General features: G+C 37.9%; 1 protein-coding gene across 6 annotated transcripts in view; it reads left to right on the forward strand.

Moving 5' to 3' along the window:
• LOC127512256 (spectrin beta chain, non-erythrocytic 1) overlaps window positions 1-23,653 on the forward strand; it is a 78,331-nt gene that overhangs the window by 37,671 nt on the left and 17,007 nt on the right. For 4 of the 6 annotated variants that reach the window (XM_051892995.1, XM_051892997.1, XM_051892996.1 and 1 more), the window contains 18 exons: window positions 10,807-10,958; window positions 13,571-13,744; window positions 14,692-14,783; window positions 14,890-14,970; window positions 15,904-16,019; window positions 16,266-16,378; window positions 16,507-16,694; window positions 18,710-18,827; window positions 18,931-19,089; window positions 19,173-19,475; window positions 20,095-20,248; window positions 20,333-20,727; window positions 20,826-20,930; window positions 21,085-21,243; window positions 22,163-22,374; window positions 22,467-22,604; window positions 22,810-23,029; window positions 23,139-23,492. In XM_051892995.1, the coding sequence (XP_051748955.1) occupies window positions 10,807-10,958; window positions 13,571-13,744; window positions 14,692-14,783; window positions 14,890-14,970; window positions 15,904-16,019; window positions 16,266-16,378; window positions 16,507-16,694; window positions 18,710-18,827; window positions 18,931-19,089; window positions 19,173-19,475; window positions 20,095-20,248; window positions 20,333-20,727; window positions 20,826-20,930; window positions 21,085-21,243; window positions 22,163-22,374; window positions 22,467-22,604; window positions 22,810-23,029; window positions 23,139-23,492 (3,233 nt within the window). Of the gene's footprint in view, window positions 1-1,917; window positions 1,937-2,072; window positions 2,336-10,806; window positions 10,959-13,570; window positions 13,745-14,691; window positions 14,784-14,889; window positions 14,971-15,903; window positions 16,020-16,265; window positions 16,379-16,506; window positions 16,695-18,709; window positions 18,828-18,930; window positions 19,090-19,172; window positions 19,476-20,094; window positions 20,249-20,332; window positions 20,728-20,825; window positions 20,931-21,084; window positions 21,244-22,162; window positions 22,375-22,466; window positions 22,605-22,809; window positions 23,030-23,138; window positions 23,493-23,653 lie in introns of those variants that run through there. The other 2 variants (XM_051893000.1, XM_051892999.1) reach the window with 2 other exon arrangements.

Consider the following 23,653-nt stretch of genomic DNA (forward strand, 5'->3'; position numbering starts at 1 on the left):
AGATTTTTTTGGGCTAGTTCATGCATGTTCAGTTTGACACAGCAGATGCAACATAAATCTCATACCTCTCAGCTCTGATACTCTAAAACACAGAGAATAAACAGTGTAGTATTTCTCCAGAAGTGTGTGCCCCTGTGCGGTCATGTATCTTGACTTCCTCTTTCTGAAGTTTGTGTTAAACTGTCATTTTTACACAAACACAAAATACAAACTTTGTGTTATGGTGAAATCAATTCTTTAGTGTTGTGTTTTTTAGAGGGAAAAAACCCTTTTAGTTTCAAATGTGTCATAGCTGCATTGACTATAGTCATTAAGTTATGTAGATGGTAGGTTAGGTATTTTCTGATGACCAAATTGAGGTCCTTTGCATTTGTTTTCTCTTGACTTCTGGAAAATGACGTTCATGTTCTATAGTGAGTCAAAGTTGCTTTTGTGTGATTTTTGTAATCTCCTCAATGTAGCATATTTGTACTGAAATATTTCATTAAGACTAAATTCACACTTTGTATTTGTGTTGAGCTTTACTTTATAGTACATTTACAATATCAGAAACAATTTAAAAATAATAATAATTGACTGTTTTTCGGCTAATTCTGGCATCCTCTGAGAAATTAAATCCTTTCCCCCCCCCATTTCTCATTTATTTTGACCATTGCTAATTTCCCATTGTGGCTGATGCTACTTTATGGATTTAGAGCTTTTCTGGGTAAAATATAACATTTTCTTGCTAACATTTTTTAATCCCTTTAGAAAATGAATACCAATGGTGAACTAGTGAATGGTGAAAATGAATTTTGCTTAAGAGTCTTTCAGTTTGTCAAGGAAATCAAATTTCTAGCATGCTCCATGATGACTGTTTAGCCTGGAGGTTGAGTACTGATGTAGTCAAATTTGGATAAAAATATACATTTTGAGTGTCTTAACAGGACACAGACTCAGAACAAGCTGTCACTGTTCTGTTCTCCATCCTCCAGTGTCACTTACATTCTCCAGACATCTCAAATACCTCTGAGCCCATCATTTTCATCCCTCTGTGTGTGCGTGCATTCGTAAGAGTGGGGTTGTGCAAGATATTTTTTCTCTCTCTGTGTGCCTACATATAAGCTGAATTCCTTTAATAACCTGGAAGTCAACATTTAGAAAACATCTTATTAACATTGCTGAATAAAAGCATTGCAGCGAGGCTGATGTCAGGGGGGAAACATGAAGATGGAAGGTTTCTATGTAAGATGCCTTCACAGGTGGAAAACCCCTTAGTTATAGCCATTAGAGGTGTGTGTCTTCATTCTTTCTCAGTCTTTCAGTAACTATTGTGTGTGTTGTGTGTGTGTGTGTGTGTGTGTGTGTGTGCCATAATAAGTATTGCTTTAACAACAGGCCACTGTAAACAGGTCTGTTATTTGGTGTGGTAATTGATGCCACACACACACACAAGCATTTTGTGCCAGTTTTAGTAGAAACTTAAATTTTTTAATATGCATTGAATTTTGTAGTTCAGTTAAGAAAAACGAGTTGTCAAATAAAAAAAGTCTTTTATCAATGTTTTATAAGTTAAGGCAATAAATTGACAAGTTTTTTTAGGTGGTTTTTCATTTCATCTGACCCACAGTGAGTTTCTGGACTCACATGAACATGTGAAGAACTGTGACAGACGAAACTTATTGTTTCGAGGAAGTAGTCACTGCAGGAAGATGTTTCTGTCTCAATGCACGTGCCCATCAGGTGATTACAGGACACACCTCTGTGATTTAAAGTTAAATGAATAGTTCATCCGAAAAAGACAGTTGTGTCATCATTTATTTAACGCATGTTGTTCCAAACCTGTGTGACTTTCTTCCGTGTAACACAGAAGATGATGTTTTGAAGAACTTCTGAGCTGCTCTGTTCCATACAGTGACAGCATACAGTGTCCATGGGCCGTAATGCTCACAAAAGGGTGAGTAAATTGTGACTGAACTTTCGTTTTGAGTGAACTTTCCCTTTTGAAACTGATTTGCATCACACATTGCAGTGCAGAAGCTTCTTAAATGCTCAGGAAAGGGCTGTCAAACTGTCACAGGACTCAGTTAACCACATTCCTCCAGTGACGAAGGGTAGGGCGGCTCGTGTCTGCCAGGTAATCTGTAACCATGACGACAGCAATAGTTGCTACTGTAGTGATTATTAGTGACCAGAGATGGAAACGTGGGCAGGAACACGAGCAGAAGAAAAAGACCTGGATGATGTAGGGGTTAAAAATAATGACAGGACAGAGAGATGAAAGGATAGAATATACGGCTCCTTGCAGCACGCCCAAACAGCAGCTAGACAGCAGCAATTACACCACTGCTACCAGGTGTGTGTGTGTGTGTGTGTGCGCGTGTGTGCGCGTGCGTGTGGGTGTGGGTGTGGGTGTGGGTGTGGGTGGGTGGGTGTGTGTGTGTGTGTGTGTCATTAAAAAATGACAGAAAAGACTATTACATTATTACAAAAAAAAAAAGGATTACAAATAAATTCATAAATTCCTGGGAAAAAAAAACATTAATCACTGTTTCCACAAAAATACAAAACCGCACAACCATTTTCAAAATTGTTAATGATGATGATGATGATGATGATGATTTCTGAAGGATCATGTGACACTGAAGACTGGAGTAATGGCTGCTGGAAATTTAGCTTTGCTATAACAAAAATAATTTACATTTTAGAACATTTTAAAACGGTTATTCAGTTGTAATATTTTTAATATTAATGTTTTACTGTATTTTTTTACTGTCTGGATGTCCTGTAAAGAGCACATTCAGGGCTTTGCAGAGATACCAAATTTTTAGAGGTTTTGCCATGACAACAACAACTTCTTGGTCTTTAAATATGACTGAAAACAAAAATTAGCACTCTTATGGAAAATGATAATATTTTGTAATTATCATTTTAATCGGATTAATTTTCAAATTGTTTGTTATAAATCAACATCTCAGGAAAATGTTATGGGGTTTCAAATCAAAATATGACTTTCTGTTACGAAACAGGACATACAGTTCATACATGACCTCTGTAGAGAACACCAGGACTTAAATCATGTTTATCAGGCATTTTAATAGGGAAAGAAATTATATATCAATATTCCTATTAATTATTTGATATTATTATGAAAATGTTGCCAATTATTTCTCCCATCATTACACTTCATTTTTCATTGCATGTTGCTCCAAGAACACATTAATATGCAAATTAGATACAGTGTATAGATAGATTGTATTGAATGGGAAAATCCATGTATGACTATTTTACCCACATATTGCATAAAGTAAAATTGTATATCAATTAATTCCATTATATCTTTCATAGCATAGTTGAGAATCATCTTTATACAAAGTTTGGTTAAAAACAATCCTGAAGCCTAAAAATTGATTGGTGATTTAAAAAAAAAAAATCCCATTGTTTTTGCCTATACATGTCATTTCATGTTATGTTATTTTTTTTTAAACAACTTAGTCCTGGTGTCCACTACAAAGGACATAGCATAACATATGAATAAAATATAATTTTTCAAAAATGTTATTTTTGAATTTGTTTCTTATGCTCTAAACCAGTGTTTCTCAACTCCAGTCCTCGGGACCCACTGCTCTGCACATTTTGTATGTATCCCTTATTTAACGCACCTGATTCAGATCATCAGCTCGTTAGGAGAGACTCCATGAACTAAACTGAGTGTGTCAGGTAAGAGAGACATACAAAATGTGCAGAGCATTGGGTCCCGAGGACAGGAGTTGAGAACCACTGCTCTAAACAATATAATGACGTGAAAAAATACTAAATTCAAAAAACTTTTTTTTTCTGGGTCTCAGGAGGCTATGACAGGTTTGAATCACAGGAGAACATTAGTGAACACTCTGAGATGATGTGTAGCTTGGATGTGTAGATACAATGTAAGATGATATTTCAGCATGAAAACATACAGATATTTGAGGTTAAAATGTTTATCTTCAGAACATCAGAGCTAATGCATTCCAGTTGTTGTTTGCACAGTGATCTTGTGAGATCTCTGATATTGTTTTCTCGGCTGTATTACCCAGAAGAGAAGGGTGTAGAGATGTGCATATGTGTGTGTGTTTGCAGATAAATATGTTGTGTACACAGTTTAATATCTCTGTCAGTGTGCTGTCAACATTGCATTAGCCATTGCGGGAAAAACTCCAGACTCACACACATACATCAGCTTTCAGACATACCTGAACTGCCGTTTGTGCTAACCTAATATTTATAGAAAACAGACATGCTCAAAACATATGTCAGTTACCACAAGATTTGGATCAAAAGACAGAAGTATCACAAGTGGAGAGACAGCCAGCAACCTAATATAAGGACATTTCCATGTGATTATGAAAAGAGGAAGATTGCAAACGAAGGATTAGACCAGTTTCTTGTCCAGTATTCACATTCAACACTTTAACTCCCCATCAGCAGTTTTTAAGTTTTGACTCCATTATGTCAGCAAGCATGTGGCTGTGCTGTCTCTCTCTCTCTCTCTCTCTCTCTCTCTCTCTCTCTCTCTCTCTCTCTCTCTCTCTCTCTCTCTCTCTCTCTCTCTCTCTCTCTCTCTCTCTCTCTCTCTCTCTCTCTCTCTCTCTCTCTCTCTCTCGCCCTGTCTCATGCTCTGTTTCTCCTGAACATCACCTCGGGAAAGCCGCCCTGTCACAACAAGACCTGCTGCCTACTATGGCATTTGCACACATGTTATAGATTCACACAAATACATGTAGAGTTTAGTAGTATCTCTCAGGTGTCAGAAGCATGTCCAAAAGAGATGATGGGAACTGTTCTGTGCACATTCCATGTATTTCAGTGTGTATTAGTTTTCGCTTCAGGTCAAAGACAGTTGATATCCGGTCGAATGCGTTTTCGACTACCTCTGGAAGTGGTCAAAAGTGGACAAGCTAAAAACGCTTTAGATCCCATTTACACCCGTATTTAGCGTCGTCCACTTGTGATCCAATTCACCAAAATGCATATTAATACCAGGTGTAAACAGGGTCAAAGTGAGAAAGCACCCTTAATAAATTACAAATAGAAACTGTTTTGAATCAGTCTGATGAATGAACTGAATGACTCACTGAATCAATCATTGTTCACTTTCATTGATGCCTGTCTTGACACCATACTGACTGATTGTGTGTCTGTGTGCGTGTACACATGACACGCATATATGTATGTATGTATGTATGTATGTATGTGTGTATATGTCAGGGTTCGACAATAAGGACTGCCCAATGGCCTGGGACCAGCGTAAACGATTCTTGGGACAGATGATGAAACTGCCACTTTCCCGACCTGGCCAGTGCTGCATCATCACGAAAGTTTATCATTTGCACTAGGGCTGTCACTAATGATTATTTTAGAAATCAAGTATTGATTATTTTGATGATTAATTGAGTAAACGGATTTTTTTTGTGGTAATAAAAATAGACCTAGGCAAACAATAACCTTTTAAAATGACTTAAAATACATATATAATAACAATGAGGCAATAGTTTTTGGTTCAAATAAAGTATCTAAAGCCAGTAATAATATGGTTTTAATAGAACAACACTGTTAAAAGACATAATATAATATACATAATATAAACAACCAACTTATGTAAATTACGTATTATAACACTCCTTCTCATGTACATAATTGATAACTAGAAAGACATTAACCTTCAAAGGACACTGTTAATGTCCACAGACTTTTGTTTTTCATATTGAAGTGACCTTTATGTTTCTATGGTAACTCTTTCCCTATACTGGGAATAATGCCATGCAAGTTAATGAATATGAGCTCATTGTGTTTGTTAGTGATGAAATCTAAGTACAGACTCATGTGATGTTCTTCTGTTAGAAAGGTTTGTCTGAGATTGACATCAGCACCAGTGACATCAATGCAATAATGAGAACAGAGCTGTGTTGTTTGTACACAAGTGATGTTGTGAGTGTGTGTTCTGTTATCTGGTTAAAAGCTGTTTACTGTGGTTCAGACCAGAAATGGACACCTCAATATACGCTATGTGTCGTCGAGATGTGGTGGTAATGATCACGTGTAAACTCACACAGATATCATTCACATTCACACACATGCTTATACATCTCTCTTACAACAAAGTTATTTTTGGCTCTCAGTAGATCTCTTTGTGGTTGTTATAAACGCCCTTTTCTTGACTGTGTGTGTGTCTCTTCTGAAGGCTTGGTAGATATATGCAAAGCTTGTGTGGAGTGACTCTATTGGTCTCTATGGGTTTCCTGTCTGCCAATCAGCTCATTTGTGGGGTTTTTTTCCATTTGTTCACTGGAAGCTCATGAAGATGCAGCTTTAGAGATCCTCGTGGTGTGTGTGTGTGTGTGTGTGTGTTTTCAGGTTAATCTGTAATTGATGGATTAGTCAGCAGTGAAGATCAGCTGTTGACATTTACAAGAAACATTTACACTGAAAACACCTTAAAAACAATATTTCCCTGTTTGAAACAAATATAATATGAAAAAATCTTTACCTAGTATCTCAATAGTCAACAACCTTTTTAACGTGAAGTGCCACTTCTTTATATTTCATTGTAACATCAGCTGTCCCTTAAAGTCTGAAAAAGATTAAAAGGTCTCAATCGGGTCTTAAGGAAACATGAAGTGAAACGCTCCATAATCATCAATGACTGTGAGCTGCTCCAGATGAGGGACACAGATCATCATCAGTCACGCATAACCCTGAACTCTGAGACAGTCCCGAAAGCCTCTTCAAAACCTTGTGGACTGAGAAACTTCTAAGAAAAGTAGTAGTGAAAACAGTTCATCCCAGAAGGTTGCAATGTATTGAGAACAGCCATGGACTGTCAGATCACATCTCATTACCTCTTCCTTGTTCATTGTGTAATGTAGGTCATATGTGTATGCTGTAACTATGAAAACTATCAGACAGATGGGTGTGTGTAAATCGTTTTGAATAGCAGACAGGTATGTGCTGATTATCTGTTCATTTTTACCATCCATCTTAATGGTCAAATGACTGCTGTACCCTCTTATTCCTATTTGCATTGTAAAGCAGGTCAGAGTCCTCGGACTCCCTTCTGCTTTCTGTGTGTGTGTGTGTGTGTGTGTGTCTGTGTGTGTGTGTCCTCCTCCTCCTCCTCGGTGTGGAATGCTCAAGGTCTCCTCATTTCTAAACAGATCAAGGCTGAAGAACCAGAACTCCACAACTCTGATAACACACACACACACACTGACCCTTCACTGCAATTTTGGGCCTGTTTGGCCAACACACAAATTCCTTTTATTTGGTAAAAGCTAAATATTTATCATCTCAAAGCACAATGCCCTTGAACACCTCATGTAGTGTGTGGGTGTGTGAGTTACTACTGGCAGTTATATCCCGAAATTCCATTCAAATATTTGATTGCACAAATGTTTCACATTTGAATACATTTTCATATGTAAATAAAACATCATTATCAAATACTGCACACTATATCCATGTGTATAATGTGTTTTTCATTCACTTATGAGAGGCCAGCAATTCCTAACAAGGAAAACTCCAAATATGCTGCAATATGAGCTTAATGTTTTTTCATAGTAGTAGAATACGTTGCAACAAACTGGCAAGAGGGTGAAATTATCTAGGCATATAATCAAAGTCAGGCTAGTTCAGGTCTGTGCACCTAAACCAGTAAAGCGTAGCGTTTTCTGTCATTATGTGCATATGAGAGTATTTGTGTGCTTGAATGCATCGTCCCTCCTCTCATTGCTGGTGACCAGCAGAACAGGTTTCCTCAGCTGGTGTGTGGAGTTTTTTTAGGCGAGAGTTTGATTATATCAGTGGAAGCAAAAGGACCAAGCCCTGTTCTCTATTCTAAATTCTTTGGAAATCATCTGACTGTGGCTTTATATATATCTGCTAGGGAGAAATTAAATGTAACAAATCATGTAAACATTTCTTTATTGTAAAATTAAACATTTTATCAAACTTAATTGCCTTAATGTTTTAAACAACTGAGAAGATAGTGATCAAACTACATTTTATAAAAAATCATCTGTCAAGTTTATAATATACATTTCATCAGCATATGAGAGTCAATTTGGACCACTACAGGGGCTCATCTCAAGATTACTAATTTAACAGTTCATCTATTGTCTAAATTATGAAAAAAGATAAGTAAAGGTTTGACTCTGTTTGATTTTTGGGTAATTATAAAACATGCTGGAGACTTTCGAAATGCTTCATTCATTATACTTATTTTACGGATTGAAGTTTATTTCATGGCTTAAATAAATTACATGTTACTCAGAGACCAACATGTTTGGCTTGTCAAAATGTTACATTCAGCTGTCACAAATTTGGTGACTTTTGAAAATCAAGAAAGGAGTGGTTTTGATGAACAAAGTTATTTTTATTGCCTCTTACAACAAAAATCTTTTATTTAAACCCATGAAAATATAGATCCTGTTGGTTTTGCTTCAAGACTGTGGACATCAAGGAGCAGCCCATATCCATTCCAAATGTAACCTGTATGTAATAGTCTGGGTTGTGTTTTGTTCATGGTTGTGGTTGAGGATGAGGGCATGTCACACATCATGTCCATGTTGGCATCTGTTTATTTGCCTGTCTGTGACCAACAGATCTATCAAAAAATATACAACAGAGTTTGATTCAACGCATAGCCTTTGATGTCAACAACAAAATTTATCCTGTATTTTTAAAAGTCTGTTTATTTTTAACTTACTTTAACTGTTCAAAAATTATATGGCTTCATAATCATAGCTTGTTTTCCCCCCCGTCCCACCAGTTCATAACCTCTGGGCCAGATTATAGCTAGATTACACTCTTGGCTTCCTCTCAACTAATGTGTCAATCCATCTGGGCATGAACAGTCTTAAAGGTGTTCCCATGCATTTTGGATACATTTTGGCTGCTTTTTCTTCACTAATCTGGCCCAGCATATCTATCTCAAAGTATAATGTTATTTATTGTATAATATTATTTATATATGGATTTACATATGGATTTCTTTACAAATTATATATATATATATATATATATATATATATATATATATATTCAAATTCTAGATTTGTAAAGAAATCCATACGTGGATTCAATTAATATGTTTACAAAACTAATTTCAAAAATCAAATTCTACGAGAAAAAAAAAAATGTGACCTGGACATGTTTTTGTGAGATTCGCATGTCTGTTGCTTTTTTTTTTTTTTTTTTATAAATGTGTGTAAAAAGGAAGCTCATCTTATCCAAAGTTTGTTGGCTCTGTGTGTATGCGATTGCCTCACTGTTAGAGATATAAGCAATTTCTGAAAGAAACTATAGAAAAGAGAGTTTCATTAATGAAATTTTGAGAGAAAGAGAGAGTAATGATAAAAAGACAGATGAGAATTTAATCAGGGATGAGAGACAGCCTTTAAGGTTTTACCATCTGTGAAGTGTTTTTTTGTTCTATAATGGGTTTCTAACCATGATCAGGCCCCCACGCTGGCTTCTCAGATCTTGTATCCTTTACTATTCAGCTACCTTTTTTAGCAGCACAGAAGTAATTCACTGTGGTTTTCAGTCGTACATGTACAGGTGTTTCTGAGTGTTACCGTATTATCCAATTCCCTGTGAAATAACAAGCTCAGCCCTAATGGAAGACTGTGTGTGTGTGTGTGTGTGTGTGTGAGAGAGAGAGAGAGAGAGAGAGAGAGAGAGAGAGAGAGAGAGAAGATCTGTGACCAGATGGCTCTGAGGCTGACCTTGTGTTGCCTCTCGCTGCTATTGTGCTCTTGCATTATTTTGTGTGCTTGTTTTCAGCGTTTACGGGGGAGCGTGTTTGTTTAATGACTGAGGCGTTTTGTGCTCATGACATTTTTCTTATCAGCAATTAAATTACCATGCTTCATTTAAACTTGTTAAGGGAATTATCTTGTCGTATTAGCTCATATGACAGAACATGCAGCTCTTGCTTGGTCTTTCTGAATATAGGTGGTAGTGAAGGGGAGTGTGTAGTTGTAGTAGTGTTTGTGATAAACAGCTTGTTGTTCCTCTGTAAAGGTCATTCAGCTGACAGCAGTGGGTTGAGCCTCTTACTGACCAGCCCCATATGCTTTCACACAAGTTCCTGTGACGCTAATACTGCACTCTTAGTAGACACTTATCAGTCTGTAGTCATATCAAGCATTCCTGCTTCTGGTCTCTTTCCATCTGTCTGTCTGTCTGTCATTTTTTTGATTCAGATTATTATGGGCAGACAAACATTATTAAAAAATAGGATGCTTTATCTGGTAACAGTGCTCTGTGCCATTGAGTCCCGCCCCTTCCGTCACATAATTGGCTGGCTGTGAGTGAGGTCTGCTCTGATTAATGTGGACAGCCATCAGTCAAGCCGTCATTGTGCTGCAGTAATTGAGTTGCTTTAATAGAGTTTAGAGTTACAGTCAGTCCTCGGCCACTGCACGTCTTTCTTGAATGTTCATTTTATGCACAGTTGTAAAATACAGGTCCTGACATGGCTTGTTGCAGTAAAATTTATGGTGTCTTGTTTTTCTGCCTTTAAATTAGGGACCTAATTTTTTTTTAGCATTATGTATATTTTGGGGATAATTTTGAGATGCATTTGCAAACATTGTGGTTTATGAATGTTCATCTGTGTCCAAATTGGTGTGTGTGTGTGTGTGTGTGTGTGTGTGTGTGTGTGTGTGTGTGTGTGTGTGTGTGTGTGTGCAGGGGCTTCAGTGTACCTGAGTGAATGTTACAAGTTTGTGGTGTTTGACCTCCAAACCTCTTTTTTTTTTCTTTTTTTTTTTTCCTTTCTTCCAGATGAGAGAGAGGCAGTGCAGAAGAAGACATTCACTAAATGGGTGAATTCTCACCTGGGCCGTGTGACCTGCAGAATTGGTGACCTCTACACTGACCTCCGCGATGGACGCATGCTTATCCGACTGCTGGAGGTTCTCTCCAGTGAACAACTGGTCAGCATCCATCCATCCATCCATCCATCCATTCTCAAAAGTACTGATTTGGTACCAAGTTGGTACTGAAATTTAAAACAATTTTGACACTGTTGAGCAGATTCGTAAACACCCCTGATTGGCCATTGTGTTCACACGCTCATCACATATGTCTGTGATTGGCTACAATGAAACACTTCAAAAACATGTTATAAATAGACATCAATGAAGCTCTTCACTGAGTGCTTACACAGATACACACGGGAACATTTGAAAGCAGCAGTCGATCAGTGGACCGATCCTCTGATAGACATCTGCTTTCAAATGCTCCTGCTTTTAAAACACTTTCAAATTCAAACACTTCCGTGTGCTTTCAAACGTTCCCGTACGTTGATCATTGTAGCCAATCACAGACATATATGTTGAGCGCGAGAACACAATGGCCAATCAGAGGTGTTTACGAATCCGCTTAACCGCACTCAGAGCATCACTTTTTTAAAATTTCAGTACCGACTTGGTATCGAAGTCATTAGTTTTGACAACACTCCATCCATCCATCCATCCATCCATCCATCCATCCATTCATCCATCAAACCTATTTTTCTTGTTATATTCATCATATATTCATCAAACTTCGAAAACTGCATTGTTGTGATTTATCCATACACTTTCATTTTACAGGGTGTCCGCGGGGTCTTAAAAAGTATTAAAAGTTGATAAATCAATTTAGAGAAAATTAAGGCCCTTAAAAAGTATTAAAAGCCATTTCCAAGGTATTACATTTTGTATAATCTTCATTATGTATATTTGTCCAAAGAGGTTGTATGCTGAAGTTTACCTGAATTTAATCATTGCGTAGGCGAATAGTGTGATTCTGTGTAGTTTATTTATAGAATCCCGCTAGATTTGATGTCATCTGTTACCGCGCTCACTGACTTATAGCACAGGTCCTTTCACGCTCGGTTGTTAAGCAACATCGTTGACTAATGGGAAAATAGAAGTTTTCGTGCAAATGGTTGGAGGATAAGGAGTTGGAACTAGGGGTGTAACGGTTCTCAGTAAAAAATCCAACCGTGCCATTCTCCACACACGTTTCGGCACAAACTTGCACCTCGGTTCATCTCATATCTGACAACGCATACGCATCTATAATTTGGTTTGTTGAAAATAAATAAAACAGACAAGAGTTAGGCTAATGTATGTTTCTGTCGATGGATACGCATTCTGGCTTCCCCTAAACTTTGTTCAATGCGAGTGCTGTATGCTCTATATGAGCAGTAATTTACGTCGTCATCATCCGAATGTTGATAGCGCGCGAGCACAGGTGAGACCTGAACAGAACACATTGCTATCTGCCTTTAAACTAAACTCATTTAAGCCTGGCTAATTTAAACATTCGAGCGCAGGGCGTGAAAGAGAACTTACACACGCGCTGTGAGAAGATCTGTGCACTCATCCGAAGCGCGCACGTGGAAGCGCGTGTACAGTGTGCAAACATTGAGTTCTCTTTCAAGTCTTGCGCTTGAATGGATAAATTCACACAAAAATTGTCAACATGCCCGTCTTGGCGAGTATCCTAGCAAACATAGTCGGTTATTAAGTGAACTTATACACTCGAGAAAGAACGCATGTGTTCAGTGTCAGTGTACTGATCCATGCATTATGTCTTAAAGAGACAGCAGCCCTTGCATTCCTGTTGTCTGTGTGTTTTTAATGTTAATCAAACAACAAAAGACAAGGAAATCACTCACTGCTCTTGATGAAATAGCTTTTGTAACTTAATTAATAATTAATAATGATTAATCTTGTGAACATTATGCAGTGTTGTTTTAATAGCTAATGTTACTTCATTCAGTTTCTGTATACCTGAAAACTACTGATACCAGAAAAACCTGAAACCTTTCAACTCTATTGTATTTATTTGTGCTGTTGCTTGCAGTTTGATTTTTATTTTCTTTATTTTTATTTGACCATAGTCATTTTTTCCCTGAACATAGCACTTACCGAACCGTACCGTAACAGTGACCCTAAAACCGCGATAAAAACTGAACCGTTGCACCCCTAGTTGGAACCATGGGTGAGGGCCGTCTCTGGGAATAACCGTGAGGCGTACTGCTCTGTGTGTCGGAAGGCAATTAGCGTAGCCTCGATGAGGATCAACGCTGTCCAGTCCCACATGCTAAGTGCTAGCCACAAAGCCGCTATGGGACGCAAAATGCAGGTCTCTATCGCACAAATGCTCGGAGAGCTTTATTTTCCCTCTTCAGTAAGTTTTGTCAATTGTTTTGTTTATTGGTCTAATTCTTGTTTCTGGTTTCTCTTTCTAATAAACTTTGGCCTGGGTTAGTCACTCAATTAATTCTCTTGTACTTTGTTCCCACCCTTCTGAATTATGTTGCATTGATAAGGAGTTATCACAAACTAAGACTGTTTAGTTGTGCTATCTTACAATCAATATATAGTAAATTTAAGTTAAAGTGTCGCTGATGTAACCGGTTAAACTTGAAGTGGCGATGAGGTCTTAAAATGTATGGAAAAAGTCTTAAAAAAGGTCTTAAAAGGTATTAAATTTAACTCCATGATTCCTGTATATACCCTGTTTTAGTCATTTAATTTCTTGTTCTCTCTCTCAGCCAAAGCCCACCAAGGGCCGTATGCGCATCCACTGTCTGGAGAACGTTGACAAGGCTCTGCAGTTCCTAAAGGAACAAAAGGTTCATCTGGAGAATATGGGTTCTCACGACATAGTCGACGGAAACCACCGTCTCACACTTGGACTCATCTGGACTATAATCCTTCGCTTCCAGGTAGGATGGTGTGGCTTTGACTAGACTTAGGTGTGCATCTTTCACCTGTCACTAATAATTTGACTCATAGACATGTTGTGTCAAAAAAAAAAAAAAATGTTTTGGGCAGTGTGTGTGATTATCTCTCATTTATTGTGATCTTTTGTCTTCTTTTAACCCAGTTCTGTTCTTTTTGTTTGGCCTTCAAATGGCTTTATCAGTAACTAATCATAATGAAGTATAATTGGCATATTTTTGTTTGCCACTTCATTGTCCTGTTTTGATTGGCCTGTCCTTTTTTTTTTAATCAGCTCAAAATTCCTTCTATTGAAACAAGCTAATTATCAAAGTTTACCCAGTGATCCAGCCTGCTTTCTACGTTTCATCACTGCTTCTGATTAGTTTGTGAAAATGTTGCTGATTTGTGTTTCATGTTGCTGAAATAATGAGATTTCAATTAAAAAGATTTTATTTTATTTTATTTTTTTACTGTTATTTTTGCTGAATTAATTGAATTGGAATGGATCATGATGACTTTTTTTTTTTTTTTTTTTTTTTTTTTTTTACTTTTATTCAGCAATTGGTTTATACAGTTGGTTTGTGTTAAATGACTTATAGGCTATGAACACAGCAGCTAAATACAACTGTCACAGCACTTCTGAGTGCTAAATCATGTTTAGTACACAGTGTTTGGTTATTTATATGACAACTGCATTCTACAACTGGATTTACTCCCAAAAAATCAGGTAGTGATTACAGTATTTATGTTAACTTCTCAGTAGTGTATACGAAACTGAACTAAACAACAACTTATAGAACATAAACAAAAAAACGGCATCTATGTTGACAGGTGTCTAGTAAAAAATGGTTAAAAACTTACCCAAACCTCAAAACTTAAAATCTAAACTAAGAGGTAAAGATAAGCAGTTTACACAGTAATATGTTTTATGTCTTACTTGTTTGAACAGATCCAAGACATTAGCGTTGAGACGGAGGACAACAAGGAGAAGAAATCTGCCAAAGACGCTCTGCTGCTGTGGTGTCAGATGAAGACTGCAGGGTAAGAGAAGAAGAGAGAGAAATGAAGTGAATCGGTGTCTGTATGATGCTTTATTGAACAAACACTAGTTGTGGTTCTGTACTAATGAACACTACTCTCCTTTCAGGTACCCGAATGTCAATGTCCACAACTTCACCACCAGCTGGAGAGATGGTCTAGCGTTCAATGCCATAGTGCACAAACACAGGTATCGATCTGAGCTCAAAAACTGACATACAAGTACACTGGTACACGGCCTTTGTTCTCAAACACATTACAAGCTTTGGTATGACTGCAATTTCCACATAGTGCCATGTGCTCATGCACCTCACAGCCCTTCATTCTTCAGCATGTTCCCACACATACAGAGAGGCCTGCAGGGGCTTCAGCTACCATTCTGGCACTTTAACTTTGTTCTGTAGAAGTGTGTTTAAATAAATACTTAGGTAAATTGAAGGAATCATTTTACTCTATGTTTGCAAGATTTGAGATGTGTATATTGTGTAAAAGCCTGTTCACTCCTTTGTCATTACAGCAAATTAAGACTATTATACTAAATTCTGAAATAATGTTGTTTTTTTGTTTTTTTTAATTTTTAATTTAATTTAGCTTTTCACTTTTTTGTTATGCTCATATAATTTTATTCTAAATTTATTTATTAAGTAAAAAAATGGAAGCATGTGCTTTCAGATTTTTGGTCCCAGCTGTATTTACTTTTATAATGTACTGTATTGTATGATTTGTATATTTGAGTTGAGATTCCTCTTTCGTCTTCCTGTGAAATAATTTCATTATAAACTAATTGGGCCATGTAGAATCTCTTGCTGTTCACATCCTCATCAGTCCCACCAGCCCCTCATTTTTGCTCTCTTCCTCTCAACTGTCACCCAGCAGCTTTGTTCTTTCTGCTTTTTTTTTTTATTCAGCATAACAGAAAAAAGAAAAGTTGAATTAAGTTGACCTAAATAAGGAGAGAAAAATCCCTCACTCCCTCTTTGCAATGTTGAAGTGCTTCCCTCTTTTGTTGGAGAAGTGTATTGCAGTGTTCTTACAGTGTCAAACTGAAATGTCATCTTGGCAAAGAGTTTTACAACCTCAAAAAACATTCATGCTAATTTTCTTTTTTCTTTCTCATTCTTAGGTCAGACTTGATTGACTTTGATAATCTTAAGCGCTCTAATGCCCACTATAACCTGCAGAATGCCTTTAATGTGGCTGAGAAGGAGCTGGGTCTTACCAAGCTACTGGATCCTGAGGGTGAGATTCAGATATATTCATAAAAAGCAAATACATGCATAATTTTTAATCAGATAATAAAGACACATCTACCCTCAGACACTTTATGAAAACAAGACACTCTGAGATACACACTGAACCTTTGGGTGGAAGGTGTCCAGACCAAATCAAGAGGCAATCTACAGAATAAAACGAATGAGCAAAAGAGCGTGTTATCATTTATTATTAACTAGCTAATGTATTTCTGTCATATCTCTTGCTCTCTAGATGTGAATGTCGATCAGCCTGATGAAAAGTCCATCATCACATATGTGGCCACATACTACCACTACTTCAGCAAGATGAAGGCGCTCGCTGTAGAGGGCAAGAGGATCGGCAAGGTACATGGCGAGCGAGAGAGAATTACAGTCTACCCTTATGTTTACATAGCCATTTCCTGAAGTCTTTCTGTAAGTGCGGGTTATTAGACTGTATAAGTGAATAAGGGTTTATTCAACTGTTTCTGTAGGTGCTGGACTATGCTATTGAGGCAGATCAGCTGATAGAGAAATACGAGACTCTGGCCTCAGAGCTGCTGCAGTGGATTGAACAAACCATTGTTACCCTTAATGACCGTCAACTCGCTAACTCACTCAGTGCGGTTCAGAACCAGCTACAGGCCTTCAATACCTATCGCACTGTAGAGAAACCACCCAAGTGAGTGATCAAGTAAAAACATGAAGTCAAGTTTGACCCTATTTACTTTTTTAATGCATTATCCTGGTCTTACTGATCAACTGGTGCATGTTATTCCATAGCAGAAAATTCTTTGTAATCTTTAGTTAAAACAGATTAACTTGCTCTTACTCTGAAACGTCTTGATTTTTCCACTGACATCAGCTAGGCTGTGCAGGCTATTCATGCAGAAAATGATTTGCCTTCTTGGTATATTTGGCTTGTTATCCAGTTTAAATATCTAAACATTCTTAAATCAAGAAGCAATTTGACTTAAGATATTATGGATTGGTTTCACAGACAGGGCTTAGATTAAGCCAGGATTAGGCCTTACTTCAATTAGGACATTTAAGTTTTAACTTTTATAAACATGCCTTAGAAGTAAAAACATTACTGGTATGCATCTTGAGACAAACAATGGCACTGACATATTTTAAGAAATGTCAGTGCAAGTTGCTTTCAGTTTAGTCTGGGACTAGGCTTAAGCCTGATCTTTGAAACTGGGGGTAAGTCTTGTTTACTGCCAATGGGGGAAAACCTTGTTTTCCATGTCAATTAAGTTTATTTTTCTTACCCCATTGGCAGATATTTTTTCTTGTCTTAAACATAATCTCACTTAATTTTGACTTTTTTGACTGAATATGTTGTCATTTTGCGCCAGATTTCATTAAATAATCTGCAAAATATTTTTGTATTGTTTTCCAGTACAGTTATCTAAACATTTTTAAATGTTGGTAATCAAACAGTTAATGAGCCCCTACTGACTTCTATAGTCTTTTTTTCCCCCATACTATGGAAGTCAGTGGGGCCCATCAACTCTTCGGTAACCCATATTCTTCAAAAATAAATAAATAAATAAATAAAAAGTTGTTTTAAGCATCTTTAAGCAACTTTATTTTGATAAATTTTTTCAGAAAACAATTTTTTTTTTAAAGGAACACTCCACTTTTTTTGAAAATAGGCTCATTTTCCAACTCCCCTAGAGTTAAACAGTTGAGTTTTACTGTTTTCGAATCCATTCAGCCGATCTCCGGGTCTGGCGGTACCACTTTTAGCATAGCTTAGCATAGTTCATTGAATCTGATTAGACCGTTAGCATCTCGCTCAAAAACGACCAAAGAGTTTAGAAATTTTTCCTATTTAAAACTTGACTCTTCTGTAGTTACATCGTGTACTAAGGCCGACGGAAAATGAAAAGTTGCAATTTTCTAGGCTGATATGGCTAGGAACTATACTCTCATTCCGGCGTAATAATCAAGGAACTTTACTGCCGTACCATGGGTGCAGCAGGCGCAATGATATTACGCGGCGTCTCTCACAAATGTCTCCATGGTTGCAAGGCACGTTCCCTCTGCAAGCAGGCGCTGCGTATTATCATTTCGAAAAATATTGAAACTCTTTGGTCATTTTTGAGCGAGATGCTAACGGTCTAATCAGATTCAATGAACTATGCTAAGCTATGCTAAAAGTGATACCGCCAGACCCGGAGATCGGCTGAATGGATTCGAAAACAGTCAAACTCAACTGTTTAACTCTAGGGGAGTTGGAAAATGAAGCTATTTTCAAAAAAAAAAGTGGAGTGTTCCTTTAAGTATTTTAAAACTTCTCAAGTAAATATATCTTGATTTAAGAATGTTGATATATTTGTACTGGAAAACAATAAAAAATGTAGCAAGTAAATAATTGTTTGCACTGTTGGATAATGTTTACCAATAGCTAAATAGATGTGTTGGCATTGTTTTAGCAAACTCAGATTTAATCTGGCTGTATTCTGGTATGTAACACCCACTTTTCACCAACCAATTCCCAATAGATAAAATCAAGTTCTGTTCAACAGTTTTTCTCACTGAATATCCTGTTTAACTTGTGTATACACACAACAATCACATCACAAGAGTAAAATGGGCTGTAAACTGGATTTTTATGTTGACTTTAAATGTTTGATACCTAGAATACATTCTAGAAGCATCCCTTTATTCTTGTATGTGTTTTGACAGGTTCACTGAAAAGGGAAATTTGGAAGTCTTGCTCTTCACCATTCAGAGTAAAATGAGAGCAAACAACCAAAAAGTCTACATGCCAAGAGAGGGAAAACTCATCTCTGACATCAACAAGGTATATACACATCAAATGCTGCAGTATATGTGAATATACACAATTCTAGCTTGAGTTTTGATTGATGCTCATGGCCGGATGTGTTTGCTGTTTGTCTGGGAAGGCGTGGGAGAGGCTGGAGAAAGCAGAACACGAGAGAGAGTTGGCACTCAGAAACGAGCTGATTCGTCAGGAGAAGCTGGAGATGTTGGCCGCACGCTTTGACCGCAAAGCAGCCATGAGAGAAACCTGGCTCAGCGAAAACCAGCGGCTAGTGTCACAGGTGAAGTAGATTGACACTTAGAAGAAAATATTTATGGTTAATGTGAGATGATGACTAATATAATACATTCTCTCCACCTTTAGGACAATTTTGGTGTTGACCTGGGCGCTGTGGAGGCAGCCACTCGCAAACACGAGGCCATCGAGACCGACATCCAGGCGTATGGTGAGCGCGTAGCAGCTGTAGAGGCTGTTGCTCGAGAACTGGAAGCGGAGAGATATCATGAAGTGCGCCGCATACTGGCACGGAGGGATAACGTGCTCAGACTGTGGGAGTATCTGAAGGAATTACTTGCGGCACGGCGCGAGAGGCTAATGGCACACAGAGACCTGCAGCGCCTCTTACAGGAGATGAGCTACATCATGGACTGGATGGAAGAGATGAAGGTATGGACTCATTCAGACCAACATTCTACATTTATTTTCCACTTCTACATTAAAAATAGTGTTTGTTTTTAAGTGCTTGCTTTTTTTTTTTTTTTTTTTTTTAATTGTTTGGTGCCATGGACCCCAACATATGATGATTCTCTTGTGAGATACCTCCTGCTTAAAATGTAAAGATATCTAATTTTATGTATAAAGAAACATTTATACCATGAAATATACATTTTTATAAATATTTGCAAAAAATATATACTTGATATTGAGTTGAGTTGCTATTGTAAAATAATTTGGGATTAACCTCATGATATCCCACCATTGTTTAGAAAACAGAATGCAACTGTAAAAATGTAACTAACATTTGATCATTCTTTATTATTAATATTATTATTTTTATTATTTTACCAATTTGTAATGTAAAAAAAATTATAGAAAAAATTATTATTATTATTATTATTGATGATGATAATAATAATAATAATAATAATAATTTTATTTCTTTAATAATACTATCATTTTTTTTTCCACCTGAACTTTTTCCACTTTCTAGCACTCCCTTGCAGCCCCCCGTATGTTGTAATGTCTTTTAGATCAGTCCTTTGTGTTTTTGTTTATGTGTGTTTAGAGTCGCCTGCAGTCCCAGGACAGTGGAAAACACCTTCATGATGTGGAGGACTTGCTGCAGAAACACACACTAGTGGAAGCTGATATATCCGCACAGGCGGAGAGAGTCAAAGCTGTGCAGGCTGCTGCGAAGAGATTTACTTCAAATGAACAGAGTGAGGATACGCCCCGCACATAAACAAACATGTGCTGGTCTTGAGCTCAAAATTAAAACACAGTCGGTTCTTTTCTCTCTTTAGGTTATAAGCCGTGTGACCCTGCGCTGGTTGAAGAGAAGGTGGACCTGCTGGGCCGAGCATATGGAGAATTGGGCCAGTTGGCAGCAGATCGACGAGCTCGACTGGATGACTCGCGCAGGCTGTGGCAGTTCCTGTGGGAGCTGGGAGAGGAGGCTGCCTGGATTCGAGAGCAGGAGCAGATCCTGTCCGGAGGAGATAATGGAAAGGACCTGAGCTCTGCCCTTCACTTCCTGTCTAAACATGAGGCCTTCAGGGACGAGATGGCAGCCCGGTACGGCCCCCTGGGGAATAGCATTGCTGGTGGAGAAGCCCTGGTAAGGGAAGGCCACTTTGGAGCACCTGAGGTGACAGAGCGGATCAAGGACGTGAAAGCACAGTGGTCACACCTGGAGGAGGTACAGAACCAGAGAATGGCTCAAACTTTAAAGTGGAATGTGTGTCTTTACACGGCATCACAATCTTATTCCACATTTCACACACTCTCTTTCCACAGGCCTCACAGTTGCGTGAGCAGAGGCTGAAAGAGTCTGTAGCTTTCCATCAGTTCCAGACAGACGCCAATGACATGGAAGCCTGGATAATGGAGACACTAAGACAGGTAAAACAAACACAAATATGTTTAACTGACTGTTTGCTATGACTGAATTATGAATGTCTATTTTGCCCAGTTCTGTTTCAAAGGAATTCATCATGGTGTAGCTTTGCTGCTGAGTTTAGTCGTCAGACTGAATCTTTTGTTATTCTGTTTGTAGGTGTCTAGTCAAGAACTGGGCCATGATGAGTTTTCTACACAGACTCTGGCCAGAAAGCAGAGAGAGGTGGAAGAGGAGATTCAAAGTCACCGACCACTCATCGACTCACTACATGAACAGGCCTCAACCCTGCCTGAAGCGTACGCACAGTCCCCACAGGTACACACAACACTCACACATTAGAAAGAAATGATGCATTAACTACATTGATAACCAACATTCACCATGATTTATATATTTGAATCGATTGACACAAAAGTTTGGGGTCATTAAAAGTTTTGGTAACACTTTAGTTTAGGGTCCAATTCTCACTGGTAACTAGTTGCTTATTAGCATGGATATTACTTGAATATTGTCAGTTTATATGTGCTTTATGTTTACTTATAAAGCACATATTAATGCCTTATTCTGCATGACCATATTCTACATCCCTTAATCCTACCCAATACCTAAACTTAACAACTACCTTACTGAATATTAATAAGCAGTAATTAGGAGTTTGAGGCAAAAGTTGTAGTTAATAGTTAGTTAATAGTGAGAATTGAACCCTAAACTATAGTGTGACCAAAGTTTTTTTTTTTCTAAGAAATGATTACTTTTATTCAGCACGAATGCATTTAGTTGATCAAATGACATTAAAGACATGTATAATGTTACAAAAGATTTGTATTTCAAATAAATTCTATTTTATTCATCAAAGAAATGGTTTCCACAAAATATTAAGCAGCACAACTTTTTTCCAACATTAATATTAATGTTTCTTGAGCACCAAATCAACATATTAGAATGATTACTGAAGCATCATGTGACTTTGAAGACTGGGGTAATGATGCTGAAAATTCAGCTTTGCCATCACAGGAATAAATTACAATTTAAAAAATATATTAAAAGAGAAGAACAAATTTTTTAAACCGTAATCCTATTTCACAGTTGTACTGTTTTTACTGTATTTTTTATAAAATAAATGCAGCCTTGCTTCTTTTAAAAACTTTTTAAAAAATTGCCAAACCCAAACTTTTGAACGGTAGTGTTTGTTACCCATATTATTTATTTAAAAGACTCTCTTGTTCTTGAACAGGTGGAGGGGCGTCTCCCAGCGATAGAGCAGCGCTATGAAGAGTTAGAGGGTTTGTCGTCGTCATGGCGACAGGCCTTAGATGGCGCACTTGCGTTGTATCGCATGTTTAGTGAAGCTAATGCATGCCAGCTGTGGGTTGGAGAAAAAGAACAGTGGCTGCACAACATGGAGATTCCCACCAAACTAGAGGACCTGGAGGTGGTCCAGCAGAGGTTAGAACAGATACAATAATGCTTGTGTAAGTTTTCATTATTAAGCTTATTGATGTGTTGGTGTAATATGGATTGTTTTGTTTGGACTGAAGGTTTGAAACTCTGGAGCCAGAGATGAACACACTGGGCGCTCGCATTTCTGATGTCAATCAAGTGGCACAACAGCTGCTTGGATCAGACAATCGCAGCAAAGAGCAGATTGACCAGACCCAAAACCAACTCAATAACAGGTACAGTCGCCAACACAAAGAGCAGACTGACCACATCCAGAGTTATCACGCATGGTCTGGCACAGACAAAACCATAACACAGGAGAGATTAACAGCACACAGAACCAACTTAACACAGACATACACACAGAAAAAGTTCATGAAGTTAGATAATCAGATAATCAGAAATGGCCTCACGCTTCTCCTTCCTCATTCTTCTCTGAAGGTGGTCTGATTTCCAGAGTCTGGCCAACCAGCGTAAACAAGCTCTAGAATCAGCACTGAATATCCAGAACTATCATCTAGAGTGTAATGAGATCAAGAGCTGGATGAAGGAGAAGACCAAGGTCATTGAGTCCACGCAGAGCCTTGGAAACGACCTGGCTGGAGTCATGGCCCTGCAGCGCAAGCTCACTGGTATGGAGAGAGACCTGGAGGCTATACAGGTAAAAAACAAAACAAAATTACCCCACATCATTATGTCTAATACAACCATTAAGAAATTGTAGCTTTTATACTTTTTCTTACTTGTTCTCGTCCCTTTGTCTTCCACAGGGTAAGTTGGATGACCTGCGTTCTGAGGCCGAGAAGTTGGCATCTGAGCATCCTGAGCAGGAGGAGGAGATCAAGGGTCGACTGGCTGAAATCCAAGAGGTGTGGGAGGAGCTTCGAGCCACCATGAAGCGGCGTGAGGAGTCTTTGGGCGAAGCCTCAAAGCTTCAGGGCTTCCTCAGAGATCTCGATGACTTCCAGGCCTGGCTTTCTCGTACACAGACCACCGTGGCGTCCGAGGACACGCCCACCTCTCTGGCCGAAGCAGAGCGTCTGTTGGGACAGCATGAGGCCATAAAGAATGAAGTAGATAATTACAGGGAAGATTATGAGAAGATGAGAGCTACTGGAGCTGAGGTCAGTTAGTGTAAACTTGAAATTTAAAATAAAGCTTCATTAATATACACTACACTTGCCGTAAGATTTTTTTTTTTTTAATGTTTTTGAAGTCTCTTATGCTCACCAAGGCTTTATTTATTTGATCAAAAATATTGTAAAATATTATTATAATTTAAAAT

Source organism: Ctenopharyngodon idella, chromosome 5, assembly GCF_019924925.1.
Source record: "Ctenopharyngodon idella isolate HZGC_01 chromosome 5, HZGC01, whole genome shotgun sequence".
Classification (NCBI taxonomy): domain Eukaryota; kingdom Metazoa; phylum Chordata; class Actinopteri; order Cypriniformes; family Xenocyprididae; genus Ctenopharyngodon; species Ctenopharyngodon idella.